Here is a 22,361-nt window from a genome sequence, read left to right on the forward strand (position 1 = left end):
ACCTCCAAAGGTTTGTTACTGAGGAAGGAGTGCTATTCCCAAACCTCTGAGCAAGAATTGAATGTAAATCTAACAAATAAATGAATGAACTTCCTCTTGTAACTTTCTTCAGGTACTAAGCTGTTAGTTATAGGTGAACAGAAGTTTTTATCTTTGTAAATTTCCATAGATGAATGCATCATGAATTCAAGTGAAGATGCCATAGAAAGGAAATATCACTCTTTTCCTCCTGCGGTTTTTAGACAGCTGCAGAGAATATAATCATGTTTTTATACCCTTGATATAAAAACACTGTGCATTAATTTATTTAGCTTTCATGATCCTCTGTAACAGAGTTTTAAAATATTAGATAGTAAAAAGGCATCTAGCTTATACTAGTATGCCCATTGCAAAGGGACCAGTGTAAATATCAAGGCTACCAGGCCTTTTATATACTAATATTTGTTAAAATAGACGGAACTTATAAATAACAATGAGCAAAAATAACTAGACATTATACATTATTATTATAATAACTAGACATTAAAATAACTAGACATTATAACTAGATATTATTTCAACATAGTAGCATCCTGACACCTAGCCAAACTCAGATTATTTAAAAAAAAACAGGATTGTACCTAGATAGTACTTTAATCAAAGATAATGAGGCAATCCTGACTAGGAAAGAGTATATGTTGTATGCATGAATTCCAAATAAAAGGGGAAAAAGGGAAGGGCAGATCTCTTTTGTACTGTAGCTAAGAAAAATACATGGATATATCCAGAGTCAGCAGGAGCTGAAGTAAATTTTAAGGGAGCTTTACCTTCTAAATTTATTCATGTTTATTACATTACACATTTTCATTTATAATACTCCTAAATAATAAATACAAATTAAAGTAGATGCAGTTTGTAGCACACAATGAACAGATAATGTAATAGACAATAGATTTCAAGGGCTACCATCCACCTGAGAAGGTATTATAAAAATATTGTGCATGCTGGCCTTAGCAAAAATATTGGTCTTTAAATAAAAATTTCAAAAGCTGTATAAACGTTTGTGACCCAATTTCCAGTACATTTTTATATTGCTTCCACAAGTCCAATTATTGTTAATACAAGTCCATGTGTGGTTAAAAGTCAGCACTAACATAGAGTAAGCTTGTAGCACAGAAACCTATTATTACTATTTTGGTTGACTGCACAGAATATTTAGGCTGGATTTGGCATTTTTGTCCACCTATTGAGTCCTTCCCAAAGATCTGGAATAGGCAGATGTTGTTCTTTGATGGTGTTAGTTATTCTTATTATATTTTCTTTTGGTCCTGCCTTTATTTTTTTACAAGTATTTCAAGGAGATGAACATAATTAATATACCTTCCTCTTTCTATTTCCCCCACAACAACAGCCCTGTGAGATGAATTAGGCTAAGAGAAAGTGACTGGGAGTTGGTATTGGTATGTTGGTGACATATTAGTATGTTATGTAGGTTCAATGCAGCATAATTATTATGGGCTGGATAAATATTGTCTTCGTTGCATAGTTTAGCAAATGGTTTCAGTAACATAAAGGAATTCAGTGTCTTACTCTCAGTTGTTTTAGTAATTGTTTCCCATTTGCAATGGAAGAACAATTATTCATCTAATAAGTTACATTCTTTCATTTTTTTTTAACTTCAGTTCTTTATCCAGATGTACACATCTTGTTTAAAGTATTCAGCCATATCTTTCTTTAATAGAAAATACAATATATAATTGCTTGGACCACTTTTAATGTACACTTGTTTTAGTTCCCTTTAATTACAAATGTTAAAGCACTAGAAAATGAATTTAAAAGATAATTTCTCTACAAATATCATAGTTTATTCTTTTAAATTTCCAAATGATCGTCACAAATAACTAAAAAATATCAACCTATTAGAACTTCCAATAAAGAAACATTTATACTCAAAACATACTGCACTCTTAAAATTAATTTAATTTTAATTTTAAAGAATTAAATGTTTATCTAGTTTACTATTTTTTCCAAACTCTGCCCTACATTTTCCCATAGAAATGGAATGTGTAGCTATTTAAAACAAACACCCAATTCTATAAATAGTTTCTTAATTACAACATACAGATCAAATTTTCAAGCTTGCATCATTGCTACCAGAGTCAGTGCCAGTTATGCTTCAAGTAATCCTGTATCCATTCCCAGGCTGTAAAGCTTTCTTCTCATACTATCATAGCTACAAATCCTATGTTTGCAGTTGATTTCTATTTACTTCTAAAGTAGATGTACAATTGCAATACAAACAACAAAAGCAAGCAGTATACATTGCTTTCAGACAATTCCAAGTTGATTCTTGTTGAATCCTGTCTTCTACTGATAAATGTCTGCATTTAGATTGTTCTTATTATTGTAATGTAATATTGTGCACATAAGTAGGAATGAACTTTGCATGAGTTGCTGGGTTGATGAGTTTGCATGCTCTCTCTCCTCTTCTTCTCTGGGAGAAGATGTAATTTGAATTGTTTGCTTTAGCTGATTCCTAATTTCTTATGCGCAAACAAAGAACTGTTGGAAAGAAATAATTCAATTATTAAATAGATATACTTCACAGCCAATTGTTTCTTCTGGCTCCTTTAAGAAAATATTTTAACACAAAGTTGGAAATCTGCTGAAGGAGAATTAATACTGATTTATTTCTCTAGCTTTATTAGGAACAGAATTGGAACTTGTTCATGTATTCAGTGCTAAATTCTGCTTTGCATTATACATAAATCTTCTGGCTATCTGCTGCCACACTGGGTAAATTTTAAAACCCTAGTAGCAATTATTTTTCTGCAGTACATTGTTGATTCAGAGAACTCCCGATATAATATAAAAAGCAAGGAACTTTGCATATACCAAATGTGGAACTTTGACTGCTATGACACAACCAGTGGCATAGCGTGGGTTGTCAGCACCCGGGGCAAGGAAAGTAATTTGTGCTGGGCGGCCGCTGCACTGTCCCTCCCCCAGATAGTCCCTCCCTCTCTCTCCGCACCGCACGCCTGGCACCCCCCCCCCACAGTGGGTGGCGACCCGGCGGCTCGGATCGGATTCGCACAGCCAGCACTGCAGTGAGAGAGAGTGAGTGAGCCAGGCAGGGGCAGAGAGCTGCGAGTGCGAGCGCGCCCCCCCAGATGTCACGCCCGGTGCGGCCGGCCCCCCCTGCACCCCCCACGCTACGTCACTGGACACAACTACTAGCTTGCCTGTTTCATTTCTGATATTACTAAAAGCTACTGTCCAAATTATTACACAAAAGACGACTTTGAAAAGCTATTTGAAGCAAGTATGACGGCAACATTTATCCCTTCCAGCTAGAATTAAATTAGTTCCAGATATAATTTAGTACAAAAGAACCGTTATTTAAAAAACGTGGTATGCGTTCAGTAACTTTTCTGGTTATCATTTTAGCTTCAGAATTTTTAGTATTGTTCTTACTTTTATTTTTTTGTATTTTTTTCTTCATTTGCCATTCCAGAAAAAAGTAGTTATAATCTCATTATTTTATGTATAGCACTGCCATTAAAATAATAATAAAGTGCTATTCTATGGCATTTATTCTATTAAGTGCCATTAAAGGAATGTCTCTCTAGGGAGCAGAGCTTCACTGTACCTATCTAGACATTGATCTTTATCATGTTATATGATATTTCAAAGAATGGAGACTAGCGGGTACAAAGAAATAAGTGGAATAATCTTCTTATAACTTCAAATGGAAACTCAGAACCATAAAAAACGCAAAGCTATAAATAGAATCCAAGAATCCAAAGTATGTTAATGATACTTGGGAGAATTTCTTTCAGATTTCCTCAAGCATCCCTTTAACCTCCACACAATAAAATGGAGGCAAACAAAAATAAAAGAGAGGAGGAACCTGGCAGATAGATTAGTTCGAAAGAAAAAGTTACAAAGGAAGGAAAGATTTTAAATGCAAAGCAAGGGACTTAAAGTGACCACATTTCCACTGTCCATTCATCGTTTCTCTGTAATATTCCCGCACTATTTTAATTATAATTTGAAAATATTTCCCAAAATAATTGTCAAAAGCTATATTTTTCAACACTGATGTAGTTACTCAGGCTTATCTTGCTGCAATTCTGTTCCTAACAATTTTCCTAACTAACAATTTCCTAATACAATAAATTTAAAACACTATCGTAAGATTGAAATTAGGATTAAAACATTAAAATAAACGCCAAGAACAGGCAGACAAATTATCCTCCACAGCTGAAACACCCATTATTCCACAGGAGAGCTAGATCTTCACTATTACCCTCTGAAAGGTCAATAGGGATGAGGCCATATTTGTCTCTGAAAGTAAACGGTACCAGAATAAGGGAGCCTTCACCAAGAGGGCTTATCTCCAAGGCATTCCTCTGGCCAACTTTCCCTGGGGCAGCACCTGCCGTGTTTCCCTGAAAATAAGACCTGGTCTTACTTTTTTTTTGCCTCCCAAAGAAGCATTAAGTCTTATTTTCAGGGGATGTCTTCCCCCCCCATCTCGCCTCACGGCAGCAGCACCAACTACCCCCATCCAGCAGGAGCCTGCATGGCCATCATCGGCCCACTTCTTCTGTGGCCACTTGCCACCACTCGCACGCGTCGCCCCCAGCCTTCGTTTCGCCAGCTTCAGGAAAAGCCCCTGCAGCCCAGAACGGAGCTCCGGGTTGACGCGCGCACCACCCCCAGCCTCTGTTTTGCCGGCACAGGCCTTCAAGAAAAGGTCTCTGCCGGTGAAAAGGAGGCTGGAGGTGACATGCACAAATGGTGGCAAGAGGCTACAGAAGTGGGCTGGTGGCCGCCACACAGGCTCCTGCTGGACAGAGCTATTGGTGCCGCCATTACGAGGCAGGCATTGGGGCTGGCTGTGGCAGTCCTGAGGTAAGCGGGTGTGGGGTGCATGGGACAGCTCCGCTCCCCACCCCAGCATGATTTTTAGGTGTGCGCCTCGCCCCACCTCGTGCAACCAGATGGCGGGGCAAAGTGGGAGAGGTCTTAACAAGGGCTTATTTGGGGGCTAGGGCTTATATTAGGTGTTTTTTGGGGAAACACAATATAAGATGTGTTATTATTCTCATTGGATTGATAGAATTCACTTGTACTAGGCTAGCATCATTAATTGAACCTAGAAGCCAACCAGTAAATAAAAAGAGGCATCACATGTAGGATCCAATCAGGTTTGTCACTGGGACCAGAGGTTTAGTCTTCTGAGCTTTTGGACTCATGCTACTTCAGGGAACTTCTCCCTAGCAGAGTGTGTGCTTTGGGCTATTCTGTGTGTGGTATTTATGTGGTGCCTGTTGTATGTGGCTTTTTAGACACTGATTGGTGTATTGATGGCTGGCTATTAAGTTGCCAGCTGTTGTTTCCTTGTGCTGCCAAGCCCTTATCTCTTAAGTACTTGATAAGGTGTGGTAAATCAGCACTCCTACTGACTGAACAGGGGCCTGTTTCCCAGGGTTCAATCACTTTCCTGGCTGTTTTTGTTTCTGCTCGTCCAACAATCTTAGTAGCTGCAAAACTAAATGTACGTCCTTGCTCACTGCAATGTGAAGGTACCAATGAGTTTGGGTCTCCTTGTCTGACCACTTGCTTGTGTTGTTACAATGTGGTGGTTAGCTTCCTTCCCATTTGTCCTGCACAGCCCCAGGGGCAATCCATGCAGGGGTCTGATAGACATTAGAAGTATCTCCCACCTCCAATGCAATTTATCGGATCCCCTGCATAGATTGCCCATGGCTATGTAGGACAGATAAGGAAGAAGCTAACCACCAGATTGTAACAATACAAACGAGTGGTAAAACAAAGAAACCTGATTGGTAGCCTCCCACTGCAATGAACAAGGACATACATTCAGTTTTGCAGCTACTAAGATTGTATTGTAAGATTGTATTGTATTGAGCTTATTGTCAGTTCCACCAGGTAGGCTAGACTAGGAAATCAACTCTATGGTCAGGCTATAATTACTTTTACTGAGAGTAACTACAATAAGAGAATCTGCCTCCTTTTTATATTCTTGAGAATTAGGAGGTGTCTCTGTGAGTACCTTCTGAATACTTTGTTGTGGATTTAAAATGTATTCCCCCTCATTGCTTCAGTAACAGAGCTTCCTGATCTCCATCAATGTCATCTTAATTACTCATCTCATTCAAGATCCATTACAACAGACATATCAAACTCACATCATGTGACGTCGCCATTGCCGGCAATGGGGTGGACGCGGCTTCCGTGCAGTGGCGTAGCGTGGGGGGTGCAGGGGGGGCCAGCCGCACCGGGCGCAACATCTGGGGGGGGCGCTCGCACTCGCAGCTCTCTGCCCCTGCCTGGCTCACTCATTCTCTCTCACTGCAGTGCTGGCTGTGCGAATCCGATCCGAGCCGCCGGGTCGCCGCCCACTGTGGAGGGGTGAGGGGTGCCAGGCGTGCGGTGCGGAGAGAGAGCGAGGGACTATCTGGGGGAGGGACAGAAGGCTAAAGGGAAAAGTTCATTTGTAACTTAGGGGCGCAAATTACTTGCCTTGCCCCAGGTGCTGACAACCCACGCTACGCCACTGCTTCTGCGTGATGTGTCTGGCCCATGTGGCTGGCAGTTTGACACCCCTGCATTACAATAAGAGCAACCAATGCAGTCTCAGAGGCATACCCAGGACTGAATCCCAACTAAAAAAGGGTTCAGATAATTTGCTTCATCTAGAGCCCTATACAATTCTGTTCCACCACCTTTACCCCAAAAGAGATACACCAGAGTTTATCTGGATAACAGCTGGTTATCATTGCCTCTTGCAGAAAGATGGCATCACCCTCATTACCAGAGAAAAGTTCACCACAGCTTCAATCTGTTACTTCCCTGACAATTTCACGAAGTGGATAGGAAGCGATTTAGTCTATGGGGGCAGAACTAAAACCCATTTTCTCTATCAATAAGTTTGAATCAAAATCAGATGACTCTACAAAAAAATCATACTGTCAACAGATATTGACCAGCTAACTTTTAGCCCTAAAATTAGAATTAATTCTAAACAATCTATAGATGAAATTACTGCAGAAAGGTATTGGTATTCTGCCACTCTTACTACTTCTGTGAAGGTGTAAAGCTCCTAGTTATGTCCAGTCATATATACTTTGGGTTTATGGTCAGCAACAGGTCTCCCTTCTATCACTTCATCTCATTAAATCAGGGCAATCTCTGCATGTCCAAACAGTGAGAACCTATCTGGTTTTGCAAAGAGGAATATCATCTGTATTATGGGCCTAGTTGTGTCCTCTCATCTGTTTTGGATGACAGTACTATAGATTTAGGGACGCAGTGGCTCAGTGGGTTAGGATGCTGAGCTTGTCGATCAGAAGGTCGGCAGTTTGGCAGGTCGAATCCCGAGTGCCGCGTAACAGAGTCAGTGCCTGTTACTCGTCGCAGCTTCTGCCAACCTTTATCATCTACAGTGATAAAGATTCAAGTGCCCTTGCAATCATAAAACTAAGAGCTTACAATAATGGCCACGTCTGGCTTATAGTGTAACTTGTTGGGCAAACACTGCCAGTTGTATTTTATCCAGCAAAACAGTTAAAATGGTTGTAAATGGTGTAAAATGGTGTAATATACGATGCTAGCCAAAAAGGTTATGTCAAGGCCCAGTGAAGTTGATATGGAAGAGAAGACACTAGCTGTCAACTATGAGTTTTATTACATTTATACATGAAGAAACATATTAACTAGCTGCTATTCTTTAGTTAGGGACGCGGTGGCTCAGTGGGTTAGGATGCTGAGCTTGTCGATCAGAAGATCGGCAGTTTGGCGGGTCGAATCCCGAATGCCGCGTAGCAGAGTGACCGTGTTACTCGTCCCAGCTTCTGCCAACCTAGCAGTTCAAAAGCACGTAAAAATGCTAGTAGAAAAATAGGGACCATTCCGTGCGCCTTTGGCGTCTAGTCATGTCGGCCACATGACCACGGAGACGTCCTCGGACAAGTGCTGGCTCTTCGGCTTTGAAATGGAGATGAGCACCGGCCCCTAGAGTTGGTAACGACTAGCACACATGTGCGGGGGAACCTTTACTTTTACCTTTACTATAGATTTATTTTAGACAGATCTTGCATTAAGTAGCTCTAGCCACATCCCAAGAATCCAAATAGGCATCTCATATATGAGACAAGGCACTGGGGTCAGCAGGATCAAACCATCAAGTTGCTTCCCCAGCTTCTACCATATTATTTATTTCTCTTGACCCTTCATCTCAATTCTATTTCTCTCCATTCCACTCTCTTCAGCCAATGCATTTCCGTACCCTCTAGGGCAGGGGTGTCAAACTGCCAGCCCACGGACTGGATGCATCATAGCAAAACCGCGCCCACCCCATTGCCGGCAATGGGAAAAAAGTTGTGATACATCGTGACATGTCACGTGACGTTGCGAGTTTGACACCCCAGCTCTAGGGCTACATAGACCTCAGTACAATCTCTCTGTGGCTACTTCCAACAGTCAGTCAGCATCTACTGCACCACATAACCAATCCGTCTCACCCGATTATATCCACCTCCATATTTCTTCTCCCTGATTCTTAACTCTGCTTTCCCTGAGTTTAAAGGGAACATAACATGTACTCTCGCTCTAACAGAAAGCATATAGTCATTCCTGTTCCCTCACCTGATGAATGACTGTTCCAATTCCTCTTTCAGTCCTCCTTGAAAATCCCTTGAAATTTGACTGTGGCAATCCAAGCTGCTTTCCAACAAATAACCCACAAAATCCTTACAAACGTGGGCTGATCCAAACCCATCTCTTGTCATTCTGTGACAAATAAGAGGTACATGACTCCTCTCAAAATTTATAATACAGTTCCTCAAGTCAAACGGCTGCTCATTTTCACTGTTGAGGCTGGGATTTGTTAGTAATTTCATAGCTCCAAGTGCTGACAGTCTGTCTGAACATGGTATTTGCCATAATATAAGGTACTCTACTGGCCATGATGCTGATCCCTCGTGCCGTATCTGTTACCCATGAAGACATCACTATAAAACATACCTGATGATTCTCAAATTGCCTCTGCTCACAAGCACCCTGAAGACCTACAGGGCTGCCTACTTGATCAGATTCTCAATCTTTCTCCTCATTCTCATGCTGTATTCCATCACTACTTCTTCCCATATTCTTTACAGTTCCTCTGCTGACCATCTTACAACACCAAAACCCTAAAGGCCACCCATACTACTTTCATTTTCACTTCTTTTGGATTCTCTTTCAATTGTTGCTTCTAGAACAAAAACCTCTGGATTACAGTGCTATAGCCATTGTATGGCTCAATATTTTTCCAGGTTAACTGAGAGCCTTTGCTATTGAGTGTTTCAAACTTTAAATAAATAAAAATAAAAAGATTAAACAGTTCTGAAACCTTTCTTCATATATTCTTTGCATATGTGCGTGTATGTGTATATACATATTTGTATCTATTTATGTATGTACCTGTATGTATGTACCTATACGCAGTTAACACAGTTAACTAGTAATTATTTTTGAGGGGTAGAAATTCCTGCAAAATAATTTTCAAAGGAAGTAAGTATTCCACTAAATAAACTTCCAGGTTTTATAAAAACCAGGTTTTTAAACCAACTTCTTTGGAAGAAAATTTACCAAACAAGTGGCATTATTTCACCCTCTTGTGGTAGATCCAGGAATGATTTCATTTTTAAGTCTTGAACAGCATGGGATTGTTACACAGCTATACCGTGGCTTATTTAAGTTTTTATTAATTGTCCTTTATGTCCTAATTAAAGCATATAAAAATTTATTCGCTCAGAGTGAATTTTAGGTAATTTCTTAAAACCTTACGTCTTCTAAGTTGTATAGTGAGCTGTTTCAAAGTAATTATATGGAAACTAAAATATTCCATTGGTTCAGAACAAATCTCTTCAGAACAACCTCACTGGTAAGTAGCATGAAGTGGTATGTTGGGAAGGCAGGAATGTGCATTAAATTGATGCCCCCCCCGCCTTTTTCTCCCTACTGATCTTTGCAATCTAAGTGTATGGTTGCAAGATTTTTAAGGTGAACAAAAAGTCTTTGATTCACATGGATTCAAGGCCACCTGTAATTTGCTGCCTAAGTGCTATTTTTAGGGTTCTGCCACCACCAAAATATTGACAGCAATGGGTCTTTTAATTCTGCTGGGAGGGGAGAGGATGACTGTCCCATTCTAATTTTCTCAAGTAATGTATCTGAGGGTTAGGGTTAGCCAAGCATCTGAATTTTGCCAAGCATCTGAATTTTGATTATATGATCATGGGGATGCTGCAATGGTTACAAGTGGGGAAAATGGTCATAAGTCACTTTTTCAGTGCCATTGTAACTTTGAACGGTCATTAAATGAACTGTTGTATGTCAAGGATTACCTGTATTCTCCCTCCACTGAAGCACTATCTGTAAAGTAGCAATGTAGCATATCCAGAAGTGGTCAGCACATTAATTTCCAATTCTTAATGAGGTGAGAACCAATCTATATCTTTCCAATGCAACATAACAAATTATCGATTCACCTAGTAGAATCTAATCGTTGGAAAAAATTTTAAAAAAGCATAGCAGAGATGGTATTCCATTGATTTTATTCATGAAGGAATGCCAAGATTAGAAAGCTCAAAGATTATTTTTTTGTTATGCTGCCATAGCACTCTGGGCATCCTATTTTGCCCAGCAGTTTTTCCTTCCTAACTATGCAAGGAGTCAAAAGATTCTTATCCAGCTCAAAAGATGTTCCTGGATGCACACACACCAATCCACGCAGAATGAGTAGCTGACACTTAATCCAAACTGTTGCCTTTAAAAATGCCTAAAGTAAGAATTTCAGGCGTCCTGGGCACACTTCCTTTTTCCGAAGGGCATGAACGTTCCCGTTAGAGAATATTCACGACCACGAAAAAAGACCCTTTCGGTTGCTAACCCTTATTTCACAGTGCTGTGTTCCTGGTCCACGGCAGCAGCTGTATTGCCTTCCAGATGTTCACCTCCTGCGGGGGGCCATCTGCAACCGCGGATGGCTGTCCCGGACGGCGGTCAGGCCTGCCTTTCGGCCGCTCTCTCGAGGCCGTGATCCTCCTCTCGGCCTGACCCGTCAGTGCAGACACCCGAAACGCGTGCATGCATACACACGACCACCCAACCCACCCAACCCATCCACCGCCGCACTCCAAAGCGAGGCAGCTTCCCCGCCCTGCCTTTTCCCACCCGCTCGCCTTCCCCGTCGGTTCACCCACCCTGCACGGGCCATCGGCGAAGAAGACGGCCAACGGCAGGTTACAGGCGATCAGCGCATGGGGCAGATCGTGCAGCGAGACCGTCTCCATGTCGATGAAGTTCCAGTCCGAGTCGACCACCGCTTCCGCCTCCCGCTCCGCCGCCTTTTCGTCGCTTTCTGGCTGCGTAGCGTCCACGGCAACTGCTGCCTTTGCGTCTTCTGCGGTTGCCGCAGCCCGCTTTTCGCCTTGCTCGCCTTCTTCCTCGTACGGCTTCGCCTGCTCTTCCCAGCCGCCCCCCCGATCCTCCATGCCGAGGGGAGGGGAGGAGCCAAGTGGGTGGCGACAAATGCGCTCGGGTTGGGCCCAGCTGAGGGAGGAAGAAGCAAGGATTAGCGTCGTCGCCGCCCTCCTAAAATTAACCCCCTCAGCCCTTGAGGTCGAACGGGCGTCACCGTCAAAGGCCTGTCCCGAGCCAATCAAGCTCCTCGCCTCCGCTTCAACAGGTTACCTATCGTGAGGCGTCTCGGCTCCACGACAACCATTTTAGGTGAGGGCACTGCCCGCTTTGCTTCTCCGCCCCTTGCTCGGTTCCCTGCTTTGCAAAAAGCGGAGAATTTGGTCTCCCGCCCCTGCACCGAGAATCTCCTTCACTTTCATTGCATAGACGCAAGTAATTACGAGGCCCGAAGGCTTTCCCCCCCCCCCTTTCATGAATGGGAAAGACAGGTAATATGTGCAGGTCATTATTGAAGCTTGAAGCTGCATTTAAGTTATTTATCTAGTTCTTAACCTAATGAGACTGAGACAGTCATTCAAATATTTTCTATATAGCGTAAGGGTTTTTTTTCAAACCTTGGTCATTGCCTGAAAAAAACCCTTATAAAGATGCAAAGCCTTCTTGGGGTGCTGTATATTAACTTCACTACAACAGCTTTTTGTAAAGATGCTCAATTACAATTAAATTGCTGTCCTTATCATTCATTTGGGAGCAACTGCTTGGCTGAGTTGCACAGCACAATTTTTTCTTTACTATGGACCCCCTTTAAATATCTTTTGTGGCCACAGACCATGGCCATGGACTCCCAAGACTTAACTCAAGAGTTAAATTATAACATTTCTTCAAGTCTTTGTGGACCCCTTATGATAACATTGCGCCCCCCCAGGGGTCCACAGACCGCAGGTTGAGAACTGTGGCTGACACATGTATCTTACCTTTTTTTGTATCCCCTTCCACAATAATAACTGTGAATGTGGTTAGAGCTAAGAACCAAGTCCCTTGGCCAGTGAGTTTCCTTGGCAGAGGGTTGATCTGAACCTGGGTGACCCTGGTCATAATCCATAATTATTGCATCATAGTTCCTGTGACTATGGAGATCCTCAATTATCTAGGTCATAGTTGTCCCAAAGGTGCTTTTCCAAAACACATCTGGACTTTCTTGTTTTTCCCCCCCTTGAAAATGTTTTGCTTCTCATCCAAGAAGCTTCCTCAGTTCATCAGCTCAGATGGTAAAGACCAAGAAAGTCCAGTTGTCTTTGGCACATACTTTCTATGACTATCTGAAGGGTAGGGAGAGGGAAGTAATGGCAGTCAGTTTGAATAGTTTTAAGACATAGGTGGTGTTTTTTTTTTAAAAAATAGATGGAATAAAAATAAGGTACATGTAGCAAATCCATGGCTACAAATCATGAAGTCTAGGTATCTGAGGCAGTAAGCCTCCTTAGCAGTTGCTAGGGAACAGGCGTGGAGCCCTGATGAGTACTCTGGGAACCATTCTTTTCTAGACATCAGATACCACTTAATTACATCTGATACCTCATTCTGGCTATTTTCTTCAGAGAAATCATTGTATTAATATTTCTGGACTAATATTTAGGTAAGCATTCTAGGCAGAGGTATTTGCAAGATGTCTGTGGGAGGGTCTGATCACCAAATCCAATGCTATCTGAAGAAAATATCGAGACGTTTCTTAATTCCGAATAATATGTACTGCATTGTTAGATACTAATACCAACGGAATATTGATCCTTCTGGAATACTCTAGATACTAATAATTAACTTGTAAGTTGTTAATAAAGTCTGTGCACCAGAACCTTAATGTATTTGTTTTGAAGTCAGACAAATTTCAGAGCAGAGAGAGAACAAACTCGAGTAAGAGCAGCTTAAATTGGATAAAAACAGACAATCAGAATATCATGGATGATCAAATACTACCATCTAGTGGTACTTGGTGAAATATACAGACAAATGAAAATTTGTTTATGCCAGAGATATTCCATATGAATGGGCTGGGCTGGACTGGGCTGGGCTGGGTTAGATTATTTTTATTGATCAAGTGTGATTGGACATAGAAAGAATTTATCTCTGGTGCATAAGCTGTGAATATATATACAAGCAAGAAAGTGGTAAATCATAAATCGTAAGACAATCATAAATCATAAAATACAACCAACTAAGTGATAGTCATAAGATACCAATAGGAGTAGGTAATACGAAAGATGAGAAGGATAATAGTAGTCCTGCTACATAGTTAGATATCCTTAGACCTAGATAGTGCTGTGGGAATTATGTGTTTAGCAGAGTGATTGCATGGGGGGGGAGGGAAACTGTCTTTGTGTCTAGTTGTTTTGGCATGCAATTCCCTGTAGCGTCGTCCTGAGGAGAGAAGTTGAAATGGTTTATGTCCAGAAAGTGAGTGGTCTGTAGATATTTTCTCTTGCTATCTCGTGAAGCATAAAGGTAAAGGTAAAGGTTCCCCTGCACATGTGTGCTAGTCGATTCCGACTCTAGGGGCCGGTGCTCATCTCCATTTCAAAGCCGAAGAGCCAGCGCTTGTCCGAGGACGTCTCTGTGGTCATGTGGCCAGCATGACTAGACGCCAAAGGCGCACGGAACACTGTTACCTTCCCACCGTAGTGGTCCCTATTTTTCTACTGGCATTTTTACATGCTTTCGAACTGCTAGGTTGGCAGAAGCTGGGAGAGAGTAACAGGTGCTACGTGTTACGTGGCACTCGGGATTCGACCCGCCAAACTGCCGGCCATTTGATCAACAAGCTCAGCGTCCTAACCCACTGAGCCACCGCATCCCCCCATACAGGTCCTCAAAGGAAGGAAAGCTGGTTGCAGTTGTTTTTTCTGCAGTCCTTAACTAACTGTTGCAGTCTGTGCGTGTCCTGTTTAGTTGCTATCAGGCAGTTATAGAAGTACAAATGACAGACTCAATAATTCCTCTGTAAAACTGTATCAGCAGCTTCTTGGGCAGTCTGCACTTTCTCAGTTGACGCAGGAAGAACATTCTTTGTTGTTGTTGTCTCTATTGCTGATACTGTGTTGCCTAATATTGTAAGAGGGCTCTTCCTAAAATCTACTATTATCTCTACAGTTTTAAGTGTCTTCAGTTCTAGATTGTTCTGCCTACAGTACAGGGCCAGCTGTTCAACCTCCCATCTGTATACAAACCAATTACTGTTGTATCAGCTGAAAACTTCAGGACCCTATTGCACATGGCCACCAGCACTGGGAGTTTTTTGTAGCGCAGACAAATGGCTGGAAGACATGTCCAGTGTATCTTGTGAACAACTGGCCAGATATTTTATAGATAAAGTTGCTAATACTGGCTGAAAGCTGGAAAGTTGATGGTTAGAATCCAAGCAATTGACATGTTGGTGTCCTGCACTATTATCAGGGAGATACTGTATTTAAGCCTGTGGATTTTGAGAAAGCGGATAAGGTCCTCTGTGATCCTGTCTCCTGTTGGGAAGGTCCTTGTTCTAGATCAGGGGTAGGCAACCTCGGCTCTTTTATGACTCATGCACTTCAACTCCCAGAATTCCTGAGTCAGCATAGCTGACTCAGGAATTCTGGGAGTTAACATCCATGAGTCATAAAAGAGCTGAGGTTGCCTACCCCTGCTCTAGATCATGGATGTAAAACTCGCCACATTATGTGACATGTTGCGACGTATTGTGACTCTTTTTGCATTGCTAGCAATGGGATGGGTGTGGCTTCAGTATGATGAAACCAGCCCGCAGGCCGGCAGTTTGACACCCCTGCTCTAGATTCAATTACAGTAACAATCAGTGCACCATTGAAAGAGCTGAAGCATACCTTCCATTCGATTCCTGGGTTATACAAAAATGCTTCTGATTGTTCCCAAATAAATACACTACAGATAAATTCTAATTCATGTATTATAATGCTGAAATTTTCAACTATTTATCCTTAAAACATTGACTCTTGGTTGAACAAGAGAGTGTTCTAGAAGACTTAATTTTTTTTCTCATTGTCTCTGAATTCTTTATACTAGTTTTGCCAAACATTTAATACTGTCATCTACATAAACTGAAATAATTCCATTTAAAGGAATCACTTCAATTCACAATCACAATCACTTCAATATGAGCCAGCAGTGTGCTGCAGCTGCCAAAAAAGTCAACACAGTGCTAGGCTGCATTAACAGAGGGATAGAATCAAGATCAAGTGAAGTACTAATACCACTTTACAATGCTTTGGTAAGGCCACACCTGGAATACTGCATCCAGTTTTGGTCACCATGATGTAAAAAAGATGTCGAGACTCTAGAAAGGGTACAGAGAAGAGCAACAAAGATGATTAGGGGGCTGGAGGCTAAAACATATAGGGAATGGTTGCTGGAATTGGGTATGTGTAGTTTAATGAAGAGAAGGGTGAGGGGTGACATGATAGCAGTGTTCCAATATCTCAGGGGCTACCACAAAGAAGAAGGAGTCAAGCTATTCTCCAAAGCACCTGAAAGCAGGACAAGAAGCAATGGATGGAAACTAATCAAGGAGAGAAGCAACCTAGAACTAAGGGGAAACTTCCTGACAGTTAGACCAATTAACCAGTGGAACAACCTGCCTCCAGAGGTGGTGAATGCTCCAACACTGGAGGTTTTTAAGAAGAGACTGGACAGCCATTTGCCTGAAATGGTATAAGGTTTCCTGCCTGAGCAGGGGGTTGGACTAGATGACCTCCAAGGTCCCTTCCAACTTTTTTATTATTATTATTATTATTATTATTATTATTATTATTATTATTATTATTATTATTATTATTATTATTATTGGAATAAATACCATAAATTCAGACAACGTTCAGAGGCCATGGGAAAAATTAATTTTATAAAACACTGCCTTATTCAACTAAGAGTCAACATTTTAAGGGTAAAAATTTGAATATTTCAACTTTATAATACATCAGTTAGAATTTATCAGTAGTGTATTTATTTGGGAACAATCAGAAGCATTTTTGTGTAGGCCAGGAAAACTAAAATGTAACAGTATTAGTAGGTACTGCTATTGTGAATTGTGTAAGGTTTCCTGTTTATCTTATGTATATTTTAGCTTCACACAGAATCAGAGTTGCACTTCTTATTTCTTACTCTTTTATCCCATTGATTACATTCTCTATTTTTCATGAAAAGGAGAAAGAGAATAATACTGGACTAAATCAGCTTTAATATACTGTGTTTCCCCGAAAATAAGACCCACCCCCAAAATAAGTCATAACCTGGTTTTTTGGGGTGGGCCTAATAAAAGCCCTACCCCCAAAATAAGCCAGGGGGTGGTGGGCATGGCCAGCACAAGCAGTGGGGAGCGTGCGGGGACCGACGGTGTCCAGCAGCAGCCACAGCCCACCAGCCCCTTGGTACAGAGCAGGTAAGTCCACACATGGAGCCAGAGGCAGTATTGCTTTGTTCCAAAGTGCCCCATAGGTGCCCAAACACTTTCCCCCCAAACAGAGATCTGATGGAGATTGGAAGCTTTTTCTACTTGCGAATGGGGCACTTTGAAATGGAGCGATTAGCTCCATCTCCAAACACCCCATTCATAAGCAGACGGAGCTTCTAGTCTCTGTCAGATCTCCGTTCAGGTGAAAAGTGTTTGGGTGCCTATGGGTTGCTTGGGGCAGCTCCACCCCCCTCCCCCACCTGCCTCACCTCGAGGCAGCGGCATGGTGTGGCAGGCCAAGTAGCATCCTTCTGCGAGCGGCTGCAGAAGTGGGCTGGTAGCACATGGCCTCCTGCCTCGAGCGGCTGCGAGTGGCCGCAGAAGTGGGCCAGCAGCCACATGGCCTCCTGCTGCAAGCGGCTGCAAGTGGCCGCAGAAGTGGGCCGGCAGCCATGCGGCCTCCTGCTGGATAAGGTGTTGGTGCTGCTGCGAGGCAAAACAGGTGTCAGAAAAAAAGATATCCCCCCAAAATAAAACCTACTGCCTCATTTGGAGGCAAAAAAAATATAAGACCAGGTCTTATTTTCAGGGAAACACAGTATTAAAGATTAATGTGCCACAAGTTTGTTTTGCATTTTTAAACCTAAAATTGACATATCTTTTAGTTTGTTATACTTAGATGAAAAAAATAGTACAAGTTTCCTTTTCTTATCAAAATACTAAAATCCTCTGATGTCTATATTTTGGACATCGTAAAATAATTGAATGTACGAACCAGAAGAAAATGTATAGGTTCTAAAATACTGTTCTGTGCAGGAATCTATTAAGCTATGACATACCTTCCATTCCATTCTCTGGATATAAAAATGTGGAATAGTATTAAGCCAAGGATATACCCCCACTTAATATTTCTTTCCATATTGCTACAAAATTATTTATAAGCAAAACCCTTTGGGGAGACCAGTTGCAAAACCACTGTCAGGCTCAAGGTTATCCATAGCCATGAGCGTAACATAAGATCTAAATGCTTTATTGAGGTCTAGTTTCACTACGTCCACAACATTACCTAGGACGGTCTACCAAATTAATCGTTATGTCATTAAAAAAAGATAAAATTAGTTTGACATTTCTTCTCCTTAATAAATCCATGCTGGCAACATGCATTTCTAAAGAGTCTGAAATATGCTGCATCATAATCTGTTGTATTCCCTTGTACATTTAATATCACGTGTTAGTTCATTCAACATCTAGCCCTGGAGTCTTGCATTATTTAAGGCAGCCTTGTATGTTCTTATTATACGCTGATCAATCCTGAGATGTATTTCTCCCCAACCATATTAGGATGAGGTGTCTCCTCTTCTGTGAGGAATGAAAGACACAAAATTCCTTTTCTTTATACAGTCGCCACCTTTCCTGCACAAGCCAGCTTATTGATTCATTTATTTCTGCAAATCCCTCGTTATAATTTTTATATCTCGTCAACCTCATTTTACTTTGAGGTTTAGCTTTTCACATTGTATCCTGACAGTCTTAAACTATGAGTTTGATTTGCTCTTTTGTTATCAACCCTTGCTTCCTTGTTTCTTTTTTTTTGCTTCTTAGCTTGAAATTGAATTTCAGCATTAGGTCTTTTAAATCTCTGTCCTTTTTTCCATCTCATGACAATCATTTGTAGCTCTGTTTTCAGCATCTCTCTTTTTGCTATCTCCCGTTTCCTTTTGATTGGATTTTTGCACTCCAGGCTATATATATTATGCTGCCAACCTAACCAGTTCTAACATATTTATTTATAAAAATTCTCTGTTGCTTGCTCCATATCTAAATAATGTTTATATCTCGATGCATATAAAGCTAATGAGCAAGTCTGACTTGATTTTTTTAAAAATATTACATAACATATAAAACATAAGAACCGATTGTTCAACATTCGTTCAGGGTTTTTTGTTGTTGGTTTGGTTGGTTTCTCATCATATCGGCAAATTTGTATGATGGCAAAAGGACTAAACAAGTTCTTATTGTGCGCTCCCACAGAGAGGGCCTCCTCAGGGTGCCACCGGTCAGAGAATGTCGTCTGGTGGCCCCCAGGGGGAGGGCCTTCTCTGTGGGCGCCCCGGACTTGTGGAATCAGTTGCCGGTTGAGCTCCGGACGGCGCCTGACCTTCACTCCTTCCGACGCGATCTGAAGACCTATTTATTTGAACAAGCCGGCCTGGCCTGATGGGGGATGTGTTGGGGTTTTTATTGCGGTTTTTTTACACTATTATTTATTGGTTTAGCTCGGGCTTATATTTAATTCTCTTTTAACTTTTGTACTTTTATATGTGCCCTGTTCACCGCCCTGAGTCCTTCGGGAGAAGGGCGGTATACAAATATAATAAACTTAAACTTAAACATCCTTCAAGAATTTCTGTGAAAACAATCTTCTCCCCAAACAAAATGTGTTTTCCCAATTATACCCATCTGTTTGAATCATTCTATACAAGTCCTTAACAATAATGGTAATGCTAGAAGAACTGCACTTCAGCCTTATCCTTTTCATGCTCTCTTCAATGTGTAGGAAGAAAAGTCTCCATCATGGTTCCTCCAAGCGGGGAACAAACATGGCGACTGCTTTGGGAAGAAGGTTGTAGTTTATTGCAGAGGAAAGGCAGACAGAAAGATGAATCCAACAGGAAAAGAAGGGCTGAGCACATGTGGGTAGTGGGTTTTTATGTCCCCTGGACTCTATTGTCTGGAGTTATTTCCTGTTTCAAGATTTGTATTTCCTTTGTCCCTTATTCTGTCCTGAGCCTAGGTGTGCCACTCTAGGATTCTTGCTGGTTGTCTGTCCCAGCCCACCTCCCTGGGGCAGGGGTATGTAGATTTTACAAGTCTGAAGTCTTTCTTAGCTTCAACCTTCCTGAATGGTTTACTTCTGCATTTCTATAGAGTTAGTTTCCACTTCGGGGAGGGAGACTTGGGGCTATTAAGAAAACCTGGGCATGCTTTTTCTGTCTCTTTTAACTTCTTTTTAGGAAGTGTATTTTCCTGCCCTTTTAATATTTCCTTCTCTGACTTCCCACAACCCCCCCCCCCTTTGTGCCCTAAGTGTGTGAATGACACACTTACTGGCACAAGATTAAAATTGGTCTGATCAGGGATACTTGGTAAGCAGACTTTAAATTGTTAATGCAAAAAGAAAAACACTAATGAAGGCAGCAGAAAGAGATTCCTGCCCATAAAGTTCTAAAAAGTCAGGGCAAAAATTAGGTGGAAAAGAAATTTATAGTTACCAATATTCTGTGCCAATTATTTTCAAATGTTGGATGTCACCTTTAGCTTCCAGTCAGGTTTGCACACTGCTCCCAAAAATCTTCACAGCCATGGTTTGCCTCAGTACCTAACCACTGGCTGCCCATTTTCAAGAATTGTTTCCTGCCTTAGCTCTTAATTCAGTGCATCCAGGTTTGTAATTTGTAATGTCCAATTGATGTTGATGTAATGTAATTGATGTAATATCCAATTGATGAGGATTAATCTTATTTTAACTGGGGTTTTATTTATACAGGGATAAACATAATTTTTTTTAAACTTGTTTTTAACTTTTGTATCTTGGTTTTTAATTACCCTGTAAACCGCCCTGAGTCCTTCGGGAAAGGGCGGTATATAAATGTAAGAAATAATAATAAATAATAAATGTTAGCCAGTGTTGAAGCAAGACTATTCAATCCTTTAAATCGCACATAGTGAGCCCAATCTGAGTCCACCACAGCAAGATATTCAGGGCTTAGATCTCTTTCCTGATACCTCCTCATGGCATATGAATTGCAAATCACCTGAGGGGTCCTTGTTCCCTCCCCCTTGGAATTTTTCTGGTTGTTCCTACACAGGGCAAGAATCAGGGTGGAGCTCTACTGAAGGTAAGTAGAAGGGAGACTCAATGTGATTCTAAATGGTGTGTGTGTCTGTGTGTGTGTGTCTGTGTGTGTGTGTGTAGCTATTAATAGAGGCAATACAAACATTCTGGATAAATTTTTCCTCCCACCATACAGACGTCCCAAGGTGTTCAGGACTTGCTGTGCCAACTATTCCCAAATGCCATCTCTCCATAAATACATTCAACTGGCTTATTACAATACAAATGAAGCAAGAAAGAAAACTTTACAATGAGTTTCCACCCTCCCCCCATAGTCCAATTTTCTTCTAAGGCTTCACGTGGGGTCCCATGGCACCTTCCTTCAGCTTTTCACAGGTATCTGGGGGACTGGTAGGACTTGGGGCATCCTCAGGTTGTATGGTGGCTTTTTTTGTAGATGGCTGGATTCAAAAATCAATTCCATGGCTCCATGGCATCTGTGTCAGTGTGTACTCTTCTTCCAAAGATTTAGGGGGGGGGGGGCTGTCATCTGTGCAGAGCTGAAAGACATGAGAACAAGAACTCCTCCCCACTTTCTGGGTAGACTCTCCCAGGAGAGGCAGACAAAGGCATGGAAAACAAAAGGATAAGAATTGGGAGGGGGCTAACTTGCAGGCAGAGTTTTGAAAAGGCATTAATACTGCATTTGTTAAAGATTCTGGTAAGAGAACTTACACAAAAGGTATTGATAAAAGGACATCCCCTCATCATCCCAAAGAAAAAACATCTTGGTAAATACAGTAAGTAGTCTGACTCAGTGGCAGCCTGAGGCTAAATAAACAAACACTTAACACACACATTGGCTACAAGGAATGTAGAACAGGCTAACAGCAATTAGAACTGATAGAATTAGAATAGGAACAACAAAAGGTACACAACAATAAAATAATTAACACTGGATCCCTCCTGGAGCAAATGTTAACACTTTTTAGACAGATTTGAGATAGAAATTAACCCAAACCCAACAATAGACACTGACCAACAAATCAGAAAAGACAAATTTAAACTCACCAAATTTAAACTCACCAATCAGAAATGACAATTTTGGAAACCATGAAAAGGTGTAAGAACTCATGCTTAGGACCATTCTGTCTCGCTAGCCAAGGTTTCATGCTGAACTGTCACTCAGCTTTAATCCTCATTCTGTTTGTTCCCCTCTGTGCTGCTTGTGAGAATCCCAGCTGGAAGAGTCTGAACGGGAGAATTCCTCCCAACAGTCTCATTTCTAAACTGAACATTTGTAATGTGTTAGGACTTAGGTTATATTAGTCACAATGTCTGTAGCTGGTCCAATGAAACAACAACAATAACACGGTTTGCATCCATCAAATCTGCAATAAACTTACAGATTTTTCTGGAGGAATATTTGAGCTAAACAATGGGGACAGTGAGTTAATTGATACAGAACATCCCTGTCCCCGTCAATCAAAAACTACAGGGTTAGCAGTGCAGGTAACATAGATGTGTGTGTGGACAAGAATATCAACCTTGTTATCAAGCAAAATCAAACTTTTAATAGCAAGTGCCAAACAGGTG

The 22,361-nt window shown here is 41.4% G+C and overlaps 1 protein-coding gene across 2 annotated transcripts in view; it reads right to left on the reverse strand.

Moving 5' to 3' along the window:
- Positions 1 to 11,560, reverse strand: part of RCAN1 (regulator of calcineurin 1) — a 35,110-nt gene extending 23,550 nt beyond the window's left edge. For both annotated transcript variants that reach the window (XR_014492420.1, XM_083361856.1), the window contains exon 1: positions 11,259 to 11,560. Coding sequence is in view for 1 of the 2 variants with exons in the window: in XM_083361856.1 (XP_083217982.1) it covers positions 11,259 to 11,549 (291 nt within the window). In the remaining variant the exon portion in view is untranslated. The remainder of the gene's footprint in view (positions 1 to 11,258) is intronic.
- Between the last annotated feature and the right edge of the window lie 10,801 nt (positions 11,561 to 22,361).

Source organism: Vipera ursinii, assembly GCF_947247035.1.
Source record: "Vipera ursinii genome assembly, chromosome: 4".
Taxonomy (NCBI): domain Eukaryota; kingdom Metazoa; phylum Chordata; class Lepidosauria; order Squamata; family Viperidae; genus Vipera; species Vipera ursinii.